This window comes from Conger conger, chromosome 5 (assembly GCF_963514075.1).
Source record: "Conger conger chromosome 5, fConCon1.1, whole genome shotgun sequence".
Taxonomy (NCBI): domain Eukaryota; kingdom Metazoa; phylum Chordata; class Actinopteri; order Anguilliformes; family Congridae; genus Conger; species Conger conger.
In genome coordinates, this window is record NC_083764.1 from 29684474 (window position 1) to 29700526 (window position 16053).

General features: G+C 40.3%; 1 protein-coding gene across 1 annotated transcript; it reads right to left on the reverse strand.

The window, feature by feature from the left end:
• Positions 1–6396: 6396 nt before the first annotated feature.
• On the reverse strand, positions 6397–7552 carry LOC133129128 (gap junction delta-2 protein-like). The gene is made up of 2 exons (XM_061242974.1): positions 7482–7552; positions 6397–7240 (listed from the first exon to the last, which is right to left on the reverse strand). Exons 1-2 carry the CDS (start codon positions 7550–7552, stop codon positions 6397–6399), a joined length of 915 nt encoding a protein of 304 aa, XP_061098958.1.
• Between the last annotated feature and the right edge of the window lie 8501 nt (positions 7553–16053).

The window sequence follows — 16053 nt, forward strand, 5'->3', positions numbered from 1 at the left end:
GCCACTAATGTGCATGTTTCTGCTCAAACTGTGAGAAACGGACTCCATGAGGGTGGTATGAGGGCCCAACGTCCACAAGTGGGGCCTGTGCATTTGCCAGAGAACACCAGGATTGGCAGATTCGTCATTGGCACCCTGTTCTCTTCACAGATGAGAGCAGGTTCACACTGAGCACATGTGACAGACGTGACAGAGTCTGGAGACGCCGTGGAGAACGTTCTGCTGCCTGCAACATCCTCCAGCATGACCGGTTTGGTGGTGGGTCAGTGATGGTCTGGGGAGGCTTATCCTTGGAGGGCCGCACAGACCTCCATGTGCTAGCCAGAGGTACCCTGACTGCCATTAGGTACCGGGATGAGATCCTCAGACCCTTTGTCAGACCATATGCTGGTGCAGTAGGCCCTGGGTTCCTTCTGATGCATGACAATGCTCGGCCTCATGTTTCTGGAGTGTGTCAGCAGTTCCTGCATGACGAAGGCATTGATGCTATGGACTGGCCTGCCCTTTCCCCAGACCTGAATCCAATCAAGCACCTCTGGGACATCATGTCTCGTTCCATCCACCGACGCCAGCCTGTGATCTGATTTTTCCACTTCTATTTTGAGTATGATTCTGAATCCAGACCTCCATGGGTTAATGATTTTGATTTCCATTGATCATTCTTATTTTATTTTGTTCTCAACGCATTCCACTATGTAATGAATGAAGATTTTTAACTGGAATATTTCATTCATCAAGATCTAGGATGTGTTGTTTAAGCGTTCCATTAATTTTTTTGAGCAGTGTATATTGTGAGCAACCAAGTTATTTGGCTACGTAACTAGCTGGCTGTATAACTAAGATATGATAGTCCACCACAAACGATGCAACTGCAACTTACAGTTTGAGAGAAATAAAGGTTTACGGATGATTGAACACGTAAAGAGACAAGCTGCCCAAATTGCACTCCAGACAAGCGATCACTGAAACTCTGTATACTATTGCTTATCTAGTTAGAAAACCATACCAGTTCACTATAACAAGCAAATGAGCGATTACTAGTTAGCTTCCCGAATGTACAAATATCTACCTGTACAAGTAGGGAGGGCAAAGTGGAGCTTTAGAATGTAGACCGCTGTGTGTGCACGTGAGCTCGCCAATAGGTTTCTCACAGAAAACGTAATTTGTCCACTTTTTTACTTTACAGTAGAGGTGATCAAACTTACAATAACTAAGTGCTAGTGTGTTCTAAGCCTTTACTGGTCCCTGTACGATGTTAGCATGATGTAGCTAGCATACGCGAATAGCACAAAGCCATACAATTTGCTTTTTAACGGCACTTGGTCATTCGAACGATATAAATAAAAACATTCGATTAAGTTCGACGGCACCGGAATTTTCTGTCGTACCGTCCATAAATGGCAAAAGTCCCACCATAGGATTTATTTAAATCTTTAAAAGTTATACATTTTCTGAATCGTCATTAATTCATCTTGTTTCTATCAGTGATTCGGCGTGATCGGACAGTTCTGTAGCTATGTAAATGACGTCAGAAGGATACAGCACTGTTATTTGCTACCTAAACTTTGACGCACGCTCGAGAGCGTTAACATGATTGAAGTCTGACATGTCTATTGTCAAAATCCATTGAAACTATGAAAAAGTAACCAGGGACTTTAGACTTATAAGGCTGGACATACCGAGTACCCAGCAAAAATATTGACCTGGCTCCAGTCACACTTTTGACAGTTCGAACTGCCACCAACTGCCATGTATGAGCGCGTGAAGTAAACCAGCAAAAGCTATTGTTGTGTCACCATTTTCGAGCTCCATATACGTAAAGAATGGAATGGCAGTGAAATCTGCCTGTTTTTCGGTGCCGTCGGGGTCCAGCATTTAACATTGATGGAATGCTGGTAAAATGAGCGCTTAATAGCCACAAAAACAGTCATTTTGTCACATTAAAATTCAACCTAAGCAGAATTATTGTCCACCACACGTTAATTTAAGGTTAAACTGAGATAATAATCATAATATTCATGTTGATTTCCGGAAATAAATTTTTCGGTTGTCCTCCCTAGTACAAGGCTTGTGCAATCGCTATGTTCGTACTGCCTATATTTTATGGTAAGTGGATATTTGTAAATTCTTCAAGCTAACTATAGCTAATTTGCTTGTTGCTACCGATAACAAACTGGAATTGTTTTATAACTAGATATGTAGTCTTCGCTTGGATAATAAGCAATTATACAATGATTGCTTGTCTGGAGTGCAATTTGGGCAGCGACACGAACAATCAGAATAAGCCCCCAGAATGCCATTGGCTGTCGCAGTTGGAACCATTTTTCAACCAATGACCTTTATTTGCTGTACAGCAGTGCAATGTTCTGATACATTTGACGGCCCTACAAATGTACAATTTTTAACCTGAATTTAAGGACTACACAGGCGGCGGGTGAGTCAATATGTCAGTGAGCCTTTTTCAATGATAGGAATGGTCTTGCAACAATGTTTTAACACAAAAAATGTACCTATTGTACCTTTAATGCTACTGCGTTGAGCAAAACTGGAATCTAGACATCTCTGGGGTGGGAATATAGGTTGAGAGACATTTTGACACATAGTCTGACTAGGTTAACCCCAATACAGTTCAGGGTTTACCTGGATATAGCATCGCTACATCCTAGTTGCTAGAAAACTTTCACTTTTCAGCCAAAATTCTGGCGAATTTTCTCCTGAAAAAGTACCGTAGGCTAAAGTTATCTCTAGCTTGCTATCCTACCTGCAAGGTTTCGCTACCGTTGGGTGCAGTGATTGCGATGGGCAGCGGCTACTGCGAACAGCGTAGCAGTTCAGTGATTATTTTTTCAAAAAGCCGTCCAGTTTATGTAGTTTTGATACCTTTTCCTCCGGTCCTTTTTATCCTTTCTTTTCTGCGACCTATTTTTGTGTATCAAGGGCATTTTCACAAGCAGCTAAATGGCACTCAATATTTTATGCATTAGACTAGTTATCAACACATGACCAAGACAGTTCACAATGGAAAACAGCAAAAATATTTCCCGGCAGCATTCTTGGCAGGAAATAACACCAACGCCAAATGAATTCGCCTGCCACAAGTTATTTCATTGAATAGTTGATACGTTTTAGCCTTTTTTCTGTAAAATAGACGCAGGGTTTAAATTTAGCATTATCACTTATTGTACAAAGAAAGCGTAATAATCATGACCGAGACGAGTTTGCTTATTAAAGGGTTTATAAACACACCCCACTCTTAGAACAAAGGTAGTTGTGTTAAAATATAAGGACCTGACTACGGACGTACTGATGTAAGACATGGAGAGACATTGCACCTGCTGCACCTCCTACATACTGCACACAGCTGTTGATCATTTGAGCAAGGCCACTAACCCCACATTGCTCGATAGGGAATTGTCCCCTGCACAGTCTAATGAACTGTAAGTCGTGTTGGATAAAAGTGTCAGCTAAATAACAAATTATTATTATTTATTATAAAAATAACTTTTTAATGTCAAATATGTTTCTGTTCCAGTATCAGTACCATAAAACATTTAACCGCAGATTATTTACACACCAGATACTCAGCTCCTATTTTCCTTCTGTTTCCTTCTGTTTCCTCTCTGCTTCTTTAGGACGGGAGATTCCGGTATTCAGAAGAGGCTACTTTAAATACAAATCTTGAACTGTGGGAGTAACTGTTTGAAATGTGTGAGGACTACAGATGTACTGTAGGTCTGGCGCATGATATATGCAGTCATTTCATCAGAAAGATCACTGGCTTTAGTCTGTTTCAGAGAGCTAAAATTGACAAGCTATATGGATAGATAGTTGTTTTCTTGTTTTGTTTTTTCGCATTTGAGAGAAATATGAAGCTCCAACTGAATTTAAGAGTGATCTGTTAGAGCTTGCTTGCTCGATTTTTCTGCTCAGAGCTGCAGTGTCATCTTGTCAGCTGAGAGAGATCCTGGGTGGTCAGCTGGAAGCTGCTCTCCAAGGTGAGGCCACGGCACTCCGCAGTTTTTCACTGACCTTCATGAAGTGTGGACCCAGCCCTGCTTTTACCCCATCTCCTGCTCTGAACCCTGCACTCTCACCTCCCTCCCTCCTTGCAGGACACAGGGGAGATGAGAGGTCCCAAAAACATGACCAGGTCAGCACTCCTGTTGCTCCTATGTCTGCCATGTCCACAGCTTGCCAAATATGTACTTTATGCATGCTATATTGAGAGCACTGCTTCAACAGCAACAATGTGGAAACCCAAGAATAACCAAACTTTTTTTTTACAAGATTAATTCCAATCTGATGCAGTAAAAATGGCTAGCATATTGGTACCAGTACTTCTGTAAGTAGCGGCTGTTGTGTATTCAGATAACGCCTATTTTCACAAATTTTGCCAAACTTTTGCCAAAATTAGACAGTTAATAGATTTGGTGTGATTCTTAATCTGATTTCAAAGCTTGGTGTGATTTTTCAGTCTCAATGAACATGAGGTGTAGCAAGCAGGAATTTTCATAGGAGCTGTAGACCTGCAAGCAGGCATACATTTACATGCCATTCCATTGCAGAAAACACTACCTGAGATTGCTAGAGGAGTGTCACTACATGTGACTCTGACTGACTGTGACAAACTGATTGTGACTGCCCTCTCCACCATGAACACAAAGCACTGTACACACATTTATTGTACATCAATTCCATGTTTATTTTTGGAAGAATTATTTATTTTTTTCTTAATTTATTTCATTCTCAGTTTGGATCATTGCTGTGGAACAGTAGCACCAGAGCAGGTATATTATTGTCTTTGTTTCCGCTGATTCAAATTGGGACTTGTGCTATAATTAGATCTGTATGAATCGTATGATCGTGAATTCACATTTATTTAATTGCATACGAAGGCAAGGATGTTTTCAAAGGATAGGATAGAGAAAGTATAAAAGAATGAAGAAAGTCACAGACTTTAGCATTTGCTGCAAACCACTGAAAAGTATTTTCTTCAATTCTGCTATAAAACAATGAAATGATTACTTGTGTTAAGGTCAATGGTGAAAATACAGGCAACAGCAACAATGACAACAAAACTAATGCTAATGTATATAACCTAAGTAGATGAATATTCACTCATCTCAGACAAAGCCAAACGCTTGTGCATTTTGTTGTTATGTATGTATTTAAAAGAGGTGGCAATAACAGAGCCACACGCCTACTGTATTTGGGTCCACAGCTTAGTGCAAATTATATTTTCTAAGTTCAGTAGGTTGAGTTGTGTATACAAATAAGTAGATGTGTTAACACATGACAGACACTTACAAAGTACACATTTTACAAAAAAATAATACCATTGCATTTAAAAAATAAGAGGAACAAACGTACCATTTTGCTTGTCAGTGTTGTCTGTAAAAGACAACTAAGATCTATCTACCCGTCTAGTTCATGAATGTAACTGATGAGTGCAATTTCCATAGCATTGTTATTTTAGCTTTTTACTGTTTACACATAGGGAAGACCGGGGCACAAACTAACACGGGGCATGTTTAAACATGGAGATTTCGCATAGTTGCATTTGCGCATGAATGGTGGGTTTGTTTTCACTCATGTATTACAGCAACATGCTTTTTGTGTGAGTGGCAGTGTGATTTGAAAACTCGACTCAAATCAAGAGTTATTAACAAATCTGTGTTTTAGCACCTTGAAAGTAGTGGTTTTTCACCAGTGTTTTTCGATTTACAAATGATAACAAATGATGACAAAAGACGCCACAAACTCTAAATACACATAATTTAAATTACTGTCTTCTGGGTTATAAAACAGTATCGTTTTGGCGCATTTCACTAGCCAACAGAGACTGTGAGCCATGAGGAATGCAACTATGCCCCCACCTATTATATATGCATCAGCCACAATAACTTTTAATCTAACGTTGTACTTTTAATTCTATGTGTACCATGCACTTATTCGGCCATATTCGCTCTTATCCAATTCTTCCCAGGCATTCATTTGCCTACATATTAATGTTGCCATATGCGGTTAGTCTACATAACATATAGACCATTTCTACAGGACAATTATCAGATTAAAAATGTGAACTGACTTATATTAAAACAAAGCATTTTCCAGTCCGTTTTCCAACTTTTCGGACGTCCTTTCAACTTGCCCCAGAGCTGTTTTACTTGCCCCGTAGTCGAGGTATGTGAACAGTTTCACTCCCGCTACTTTCGACTGAACTGTGCGGGAGTGAAGAACTGTACCGATGGTTTATTGTCATAGCAAAGACATGTAGCCTGTAGACATCTACTGTTTCCTCTAATATATGTAGCCTATATATTGAGAGAAAACCTAAACGTGTTTGGTTGTTCTCTGGTCTCTCCTAATAGTCAAATCGGTATTATTCATCAAGTGCTAAACATACGCGGAATCACTTGACTGCGTGCGGCCGATATTTGGCATAATCATTCGGGGCGAATCTTTATTTCTTATTTCGTAGATGGACTTCCTTCTGGCTTGCACACCTCTCACGGCAGTTTTGATTTTTCTCCATCCTAGGTGATTAAGTTCTGCTAAATTCAGGACCACGCAAATCCCACTCACGGCAAACATGAAGACTAGGAAGACTTTCTTCTCAGTTGGTCGCGAGACGTAGCATTCTACATCTTTAATGCACGGGTATCGATCACATTCGTACACAGCTGGGACGTTGAATCCGTACAGGAAATATTGACCTACGAGAAATCCAATCTCAAGCGCATTTCTGAAAACGACTTGGATAATGTAGAATCTTGAGATACCTTCTTGTCTCCTCATTTTCGACTTTGTAGTTCTCATAGCCGAGGTGGTAATGTCTTTTACTTCCAAACAGTCTGGCTCGGCTTCTTTGGTTGGGTTTTCTGTATTCTGAAGTACTCCATTAACGATTGTGTTTTTAATCTTTTTACTGTCATCGCGTTTATTCGAATCCGAGTCCTTGTCTAATGACAGATGGACAGTGGAGTATCTGCGATCCTTCGGTTTGGCAGTCTGGTGTACAGAGTAAGTAATGAAACATAGACTCGGAGTACAGACCATAATGATTTGGAACACCCAATATCTGATGTGCGAAATTGGGAATGCTTTGTCGTAGCATGCCTGGTTGCAGCCTGGTTGTAAAGTATTGCATACAAACATGGTGTGCTCGTCGTCATAGACTGTTTCTCCGACTATTGCTACGATCAGAATCCGGAAGATCACCACCACAGTTAATAGAATCCTAAAAATAAGCAAACAAACAAGCAAGTAATAAATAAATGTAAACTGAGATCATGGTTTAAAAATAATACGGCCATAATCCCATTAAAACATAATTTGAGATTGCCATCATTGATCCAAGAGCGCGCTGGTCGTAGGGAACTGTCCAGTGCTGAAGCGGTGTGAACGTGTGTAAAGTCTGCGTGACGTTTATCGGACTTTTCTCTGGAATACATGTTGCCAGTAACCAAAAAGTGCCTTACCTTCCTATCATAGTAGAGTGCTGTTGTACAGCCGCCTCCAGGAGCCGCTCCAAGATGGTCCATTCCCCCATGCCTGTTCATTCGGACGCGAGCACACAGCACACTGTGTGAGTCTTTCCTCTTTTAGTCTCCAGAGGGTCTGATTTTGCGAAATGATTTTGGCGAATGCATTGATCCTCGCATGTCCTCCTTCAGGTCACTGTCCCTGTTGAAGGCCAACACTTGCTTGTTGGAGTCAGAACCGCGGATTTTTCCTCAAAATATAGGCAGTTGACTCAAGCGTTGTCTAAATGAAGGGAGGTTGGATGGATGTAATGTATTAAGCGCGCTAATCCCCTTTTAAGTACTATCCTCTTGCGTCACATGAGGGCAGGTTGGTGGAAACCAACCAAAGCATCAGGGTTTCTTCGCTTATATTTTGCTTTGTTTAATATTTTGCTTTGTAAAATTTTTATTTGCCTGGAAAAAATAGCACAGTGCACAGATTAGAAGCATGGCGGAGGAAACTCACGAGCGCGTGTATGCATTTGCGTACGCGCACGTGCTGGGGGGTAATGTGGTATATCTAGCCAGGATCAGGAAAGGTACACTTATGAAATCATGATTTGTTTTTTATTATTTGTCATGTTTTTTTCTGGACTTTTCTCATACCTCCTGCTCAAAGTCCTGTTTATGAAGCGTGCACATACTATTGTAAAATAGGCACTATAGGAGAAGCAGCCGTGCAATTTGCCTTCCTACACGGCAGCTCGCTTACAACACGCAGACAATTTACTGTATGGTCCGAACAGTGCAACTTTTATGACGAATAAATAAAAAGATTTCTTCCAGGTCCGGTTTGGTTTTTGTACATGTGTAAAGTCAGATTCCTTCCGTTTTCATCAAAGCTTGTTATGAGTCAGATACGCGATCCATTTCAGCGTACAGCGACATGCTAATTGTGATCCACTGTAACGTGGTGGGGAAGCTGTTGCTAACCAGAGACTACGAATCGGACAGGTTTTAACGGCACAGCCTGCACAAGTGAATAGGTGTCGGACTATCGTGAGCTAACACGGTCTTCCGAACACAGAGGTTGTGTTCACATCAATCAAAGTGTTTTAGTGTCTGGGATAGTCAATAAGCATCCATAATCATAAACCACATTCCTCAGGAGAAAAACATTGTATGGACGTTACCTTCTGGTGGAAGCGGCCGCTTTTCCGTGTTATCTTCCGAAAACGGTGAGTTTTCGTTAAAACGGTTTTAATTCCGAATTACTTTTTGAAGTAAATGTAATAGCTACTAAATAAAAAATAATATTAAAACAAAAGATTTCACGAATAATAGACTAAACAATAATAATTCCCAAACATTACCCACCCAAAGCGTCGTCTGTGAAGTGGTCTATTGATTTAAAATGTACTCTGATTACTACAGCCAGTATCGGGACGTTAGTGCTTCTATATATTCGTATGCACCTTTGGTTCAGGCGCTGGAGTTACACCCCTGACAATTTAGCCTATTCTCCACATTGAAGCGGCCTGTTTTGGCCTTATTTATAGAAGTATAAAGGTGCAGCAATTTGTTTTATTAATGGAATAACATATAATATTGTTATTATAATAATGGCATGTAATTGGACTAAAATAGTCAAGTTATTAATGTGAAATTATCATGTTCGATTTAATACAATTCCAAATCATAGGCTATTCAGAGAAAGTTTTTATGGGCAGGCTATACATTTGATATTGTTAGTTACTCTCAATATAGATTAGCCTACATGAAGAAAAAAAAACTAACTATGAGGCGACTGCACTTTTTAGGCAGTTGTAGGCTGTGATTATAAGCATGAATGGAAAGCGCATGCATATTGCATTGCTGCGAGCGGTATCTTAAGAGGTTCCTTGCTGTGAATAAGTGATCCTGATCGCTCTCAGCTAACTGAAGAGACACTCGTTGTGAATGCGTTCTCACGTTATTTTAAGTGGGATCATAAGACACATTGAAAGAGCTTATTCGCTTTAAGAAACCCCAAAATGTATTTTCTTTTGCGAAGACAAAGCTATTTGTCACTTTCCTGGAGTACTATAACGCATATAAAGTAATATTCTTTCAACAACATTTTCCAGTCTAGCATAGTCTTGAAATTGAAAGAGCAATTCAGAAAATAATTCACTGTTTCAAATTAAAAGATAGAATTATCATTCTCAGTTGCTCATGTAGCCTTTAAGCAAGACCTGTTAGGCAGAATCTGTTAAGAAAACATTACCATTATTTCTCATGTAAAAGGTTATGCCAATACCAAATAAAGTGGTTAATTAATTGAGCACATATATTGACAATACAACTGGAGACCTACTGATATCAAAGTGCTTTATTTAAAGTCTTGTTTAACTAACAGCTTTATTGTACTGGGATGTAAACAAACTACAGAAGTGCTAGATGTAATTGTAAATGTAATTTCTGGAGTTTGCCAATAGTGGTGCATCGTCAATGTTGAAGATGGACAGAGAAGTCTTTCATTTTACAAAGACAGCTGTGAAGCGATTGTGTTCAGAAACTTGAATCTGTAAGAGGAAGGAATGTGACACTGGAAGCCATAAATTAGCACATAAATTAGCTCACTACCCTGGCTTCTAAGACTGATCAGCTGCTTCACAGTGCTGGAAGCCAGGGCAGTGATCTCTTTCTGCATGCTGTCAGTAAATGGTGGTACCCCCTGAAAAGACATTTGCGAATGTCCATCGCACTCCATGATGCTGTTGTAGGTAGTTCCCAGGATCCCAGGATTCCATTCCCGGGTCAAAGGACAAATACACTCAGTGAGCACTTTCCACTTTCAAATGAAAAATAATGCTTATGTCAAAAACAGTCTTGTTCATTTGTTTACAATATTTTTGCACCCTTGAAAAAATTACTGTAAATGAACAAGGGTGCCAATAATTCTGGAACATACTGCTTTTTAGACAATGCAAAGTTACCCTGCCTGCGATGTTGACATAATCTATAATCCCCATATGTACGTACATAGTTTGTGCTTGGAAACAGGCGTCAGTGTTTCAGGGAGATCCTGCTGTCACAGTTAATTGGACAGGTATAGCAGTGAAATCTCCCTGCAGCTGACATAGTCCTGGGGGGTGGCTTCACTGAGAAACCAAAATCCCTCATGCTGAAGAAAAATAAAGCTGTGTCATTGTTTACTTTACAGTATCAAGAATTCTGTAGCAATGTGACTGATTTACAAAATGTTCTCATTTGGGGTTCTCTACAGTGTGTATTTGCCCTCTTTGGACTGTGCACGTGTGTGTGTGTGTGTGTGTGTGTGTGTGTGTGTGTGTGTGTGTGTGTGTGTGTGTGTGTGTGTGTGTGTGTGTGTGTGTGTGTGTGTGTGTGTGTGTGTGTGTGTGTGTGTGTGTGTGTGTGTGTATATGCATTTGTGCATGTGTAAATGTGTGTATTGCCTTAGGGCTGTGCAGTAGTGCTGCCTGTATGTGTGTGTACCATATGTGTGGATATGTGAATTATTATACCACATCTATATAATTGTGTGTACATACAGTAAGACTTTGTTTGTATGTGTGCATATTTATGTATGTTAATGTGTATGCATGTGCATGTGATGTATGCATAAGTGCACATGTGTATTTCTGTGAGGGTGTGTGTATGTGCGTGTGTGTGTTCTTGAATGTGTATGTGTATATATGTGCATGTGCATGTCCTCTTAGGGCTCTGCAGTAGTGCTGCATGTATGTATGTGTACAGTATGCATGCAAATGTGAATGACAGTACCATATTTATACAGTTATGTGTGCATACAGTATTCCTTTGTGTTTACATATGTGTGTTTGCCTAGGTATCTGTTGTGTTCTGATGCGTGCTGGTCTCAGCATGCAGAAGTGTATTTGTGTGCGTGACACCGTGTGTGTCTATGTGCCTTTGCTTGCCTGTGTGTACATCTGTGAGGGTGTGTGTGTGTATGTGTGCATGTGCATCCATGTCTAACTCAGTTTGTGAGATCATCCTGGCTGATCAGGGCTCACTGAGGAAGGTTATAAATAAAATAATTAAAAGGTTATTTATAAAATGGGCAGTACAAACTCGCAATCTGATTGGTTAATAGCAGAGATAAAATAACAATGCCATGGCTATGATTCTAGATTCTAATGCTTGTTCACATTTTTATTTCAATTATCAATCCACAGCTAAAAAGTCAAAATGAAATAAAAATGAAAAACCGACAACCAACAACGATGTTTCCCAGGATTTGCAAGCATGGATGCAGAACGACTGTCTCCGCTTCCCCATGATCCAGAAACGATCTGATGCGGGTCTTGAGGCAAGAGAGACTTGTGTCCGTAAGCGTGCAGAAGTGCGAGAGTCTCTGGTGACCGTAACTTGGGGACTGGAGAAGGTGAAACAGTGCTCGTCACATTGAGCTATGTACCTTCTCCAAATAATAAACTGAGTAGACCTATGCATGGTGATCCCACTGATGTTGGACAGTTTTTCAGTGTTTGCACAATGGGAACGTACAAATAAACATCAATAAACTCTTGTTTGCTCACTAACTAGATTTGACTGATAAACTGAAGAGCAATCAACAGTATGCAGCCCTTAATGAAGAAAAGCCCTCAGGAGCAATGTGGGGTTTAAGGGCCTTGCTCAAGATTGTGGCTACACTAGGGATCAATACTCAACCTTGCAGGTCCCAGTTTTTTGCCCCAAATGTTGCCAGAGATCTCACAACTGACTGGTACTGAGCTGAACTTTCACAGACATAGCAAATCACTGGAGGTTATCCTTTCCACATCTTGGTTTGTAATGTAATTACAGAATCAGAAAGTTATGAGAAGAAATGTGGTCAAGTCAATATATCAAATGTAACTGGATGGTCCTACAAAAAATGTGAGGTAAAGGACTTCAGGAAGAACATTTTTAAATGATTATGATTATTTTGAGGCAAATGTAACAAAGCAAATTTTGTGTGAATAATAAATAAATAATAATTTAAAATACCAAAATTTTAATGGTAGTGTGGTCCTTTACCTCACATTACAGAATCAGACCTGCTCAACTGTGGTCCACAAGGCCTGTAGGGCCCCTCTCCCCTGTTCCTTTGGAGCTGCTGATGAGTAAAAGAGGGTGTAGGTGAGGCACAGAGGGTCACAGACTTGAAACATTAGCAGTGTAAGGATGTTTACGTGGGACTGGAGAGGGACACATCTGTCTATGCTCCTAAGTGCTGCCACCAGGATTAATGACACAGCTAAACAAACCCATTAGACCTAATGATCAGACAGGAGGGAGAACACTAAATGTCATAACACCAGTAGACAACAGATCAAGAAATCACACAATCAGCAAAACAGTTCACGTCTTATCCAGAAAAAGGAGAAAACAATTTGTTTCCATGCCAATAACTCAATGCTGAAGGTTTTCATTTCTCAACCTCAATCGTGATTCAATCGTGATTCAATCAAAAATCCAAAGGTGGTGGTATTTGCCTCATGATCGCTGGTGTACCTACTCTACCATGGTGTAACACCTCTGGACCCCCTACCTTCAGCAGATGGTTACCTTTACCTGTGTTAAATATAAAGTACGTGTTATTCCTGTGCCTGGTATTGTGAGTGTTTTTCCTGCAAATTCTTCACGATTTCTTCCAGCTTATCCGTACTCTCTCACAAAAATGATCGCAGAAGTGCCAGCAAAGTGTGCTGACAATACATATACTGCTCAAAGAAATTAAGGCAACACTTAATCATCACTGTGTAACACCAAGTTAGTTAAACTTCAGGGATATCAATCTGTCCATTGAGGGCAGGGGTCTGTTTTTAAAAACTTATGACATAGAAAGTCTAAATTGTATCGCAATGAGGAAGTGGCCAAATAGGTCCGTTTAGTTGTGTCAACTGGAAGAGGAGTTACGACCATAATAAGAAATACAGCTGCAAGCAGCAATGAACGGGCCCAAGCACCATGGGCGCAACCGCCTTGGTGGCATAGTTGTGCCAATGACATTTTCACAATATGTACACACTTTGGAAATAATCACCTTCCTGGACAACGTATAGTGTGCACAGGAATTCCCCTTTGATCAATGAAGATGTTGCTGCTGCTATTGGAATGCATCAATGATATAAGCCTCACTTCCTATTGCCTATTTGATTTAATGCGAATGACAAATGTGTTTGTGCAGAGGAGCCACACAAGCCTACCAAATTAGGTGAAGGTAGGTCAAAGTGCCTGTCCACAATAGAAGACAAAGCAATAGGGGGCGCTGTGGAGTCCCTTGGCCACGCCCAGGTCTGAGCATGTGAGAGTTCCTGAGAGACAGCACTTCTCATGTGTGTGCAAAATTCCGTGAGTTTTCATCCATGGCAAGCACCTCAAAAATGCACAATACATTGAAAAAAAAGAGAATAATAATTATAGGGGGCGCTGTCTAGCCACGCCCCAATTGATATGTATATATTTGATATTGTATTCCAACAGTGAACATATTTGTAAAATATCAGCCAGATCGGACGATGTCGGAAAAAAAGTCATTTTTTTGCACGCAATATGTGTACTGTACGACTCGCCATTTCCATACCGTTTGAGATATCAAAAATCCCTTCACAATTTAGCGTAAGGACTATCCTAAGATCATGCTGACCACATTTGGTGTGAATGTGATGAATGCCCTAGCAGGAAGGCATACAAATATGATAAAGACCTCACTTCCTGTTGCCAGATGGTGGCGCTAGAACATTGACCCGTTCTTGGGATATGGATGTGATTATACTCCAACAATAAATGTATTTCGAAAATATCAGCCAGATCAGACAATGTAGACCATGAAATTTTCACCACTTCCTGTTGGCGCGGCGTGACATAAAAATTGTACGCCTCCCCAGGACCGTCCCGTTTGTGCTATCAAAAATATCCTGGCAATTTAGCATCATGAATATCCTGAGACCATTCTGACCACACATTTCTCTGACCTAGGAGGAGTACTTAAAAGTGCAGTATGTGTAAAACGCACAAAATCCAAAATGGCTGACTTCCTGTTTGTATATTTGATTTGATGCGAATGAGAAATGTGTTTGGTCCGAGGAGTGCTATATGCGTACTAAATTTGGTGAAGGTAGCTCAAAGTGCCTGCCCACAATAGATGACAATGCGATAGGGGGCGCTGTGGAGTCCCTCAGCCAAGCCCAGGTCTGAGCATCTGAGACATCCTGACAGGCACCAATTCTGATGTGTGTGCAAAATTCTGTGAGTTTTCATCCATGGCAAGCACCTCAAAAATGCACAAAACATTGAAAAAAAAAGAATAATAATAATAAATATAGCTGCAAGCAGCAATGAACGGGCCCAAGCCCCATGGGGGCAACCGCCTTGGTGGCATAGTTGTGCCAATGACATGTTTCACAATATGACACTTTGGAAATAATCACCTTCCTGGACAACGTATAGTGTGCACAGGAATTCCCCTTTGATCAATGAAGATGTTGCTGCTGCTATTGGAATGCATCAATGATATAAGCCTCACTTCCTATTGCCAGATGGTGGCGCTATAATAATGAGCCGTGTATGGTTTATGGATTTGATTACACTCCAATAATTAACATATTTGTACATTTTCAGCCAAATTGGAAGATGTCAAGTAAAATTAAAGCCACTTCCTGTTGCCAGATGGTGGCGCTATGCCTTTGAGCCTTTCTTGGTATATGGATGAGATTACACTCCAAAAATGAACATGTGTGAAGTTTCTGCCACATCAGACAATGTAGAATGAAACAAAAATTACTTCTTGCTTGCACATTGTAATAACATGCTCCAGTCCTGTATGGAGAGCAGAGATGAATTAATTTCAATAGATTTTACAGCGGGAGGCACAATTTACGCTTGAGAAGTCATTCGGTTATAAATATGCACTCAAAATAAAACCATTGGCTTAAAGAAACTATTCAATTTTATTGTGCTTTATTGTGTTTAATCCACTGCCTGAACTATTAAACTATACTGCCCTCTTATACACGTACGCCATCTATTGGCCAAAAGTTGTATGTTTCTTTTTATCTTGGTTAAATAATTTCTCTATGAAGTGTCTGATAATATTGCATTAAACGTCTCGTTAGCCAACATCATTCTTTTCCATTTCACCGGTAATTATGCTGCCTGAAACGCATTTGTTCAGCCAAATCTAAAGGAGATGCCATGTCTCTGCCCTCAATCCGCTATTTTCATATTAAGTCAAAAATTCCTTGCGAAATTGTATGTTCTCTTAATTCGTGTTTAATGACAAGCAAAATAAACTAACATAGCTGGCGATTTAACTGAAAGTTTTCTATTCTTGTAAACCAACGTAGCTGACCTGTTTTTGGACTCACACAGACAGTGGACAGGCTGGCTGCTGTTAGCCCATGCCTGTCATCTCGCAAGGACCTGCATGCGATACCTTTGTTGAACATAACGGTCTCATGTTAACACAGAGTTCGACCAGAGCCACCTCAAACGCTCACGTTTCTTTTTGACTTCATGTCTTACTCTTTTAAATATATGATACTCTCCTGCCAGTTAAAGACAGTCATTAAATGTCTTT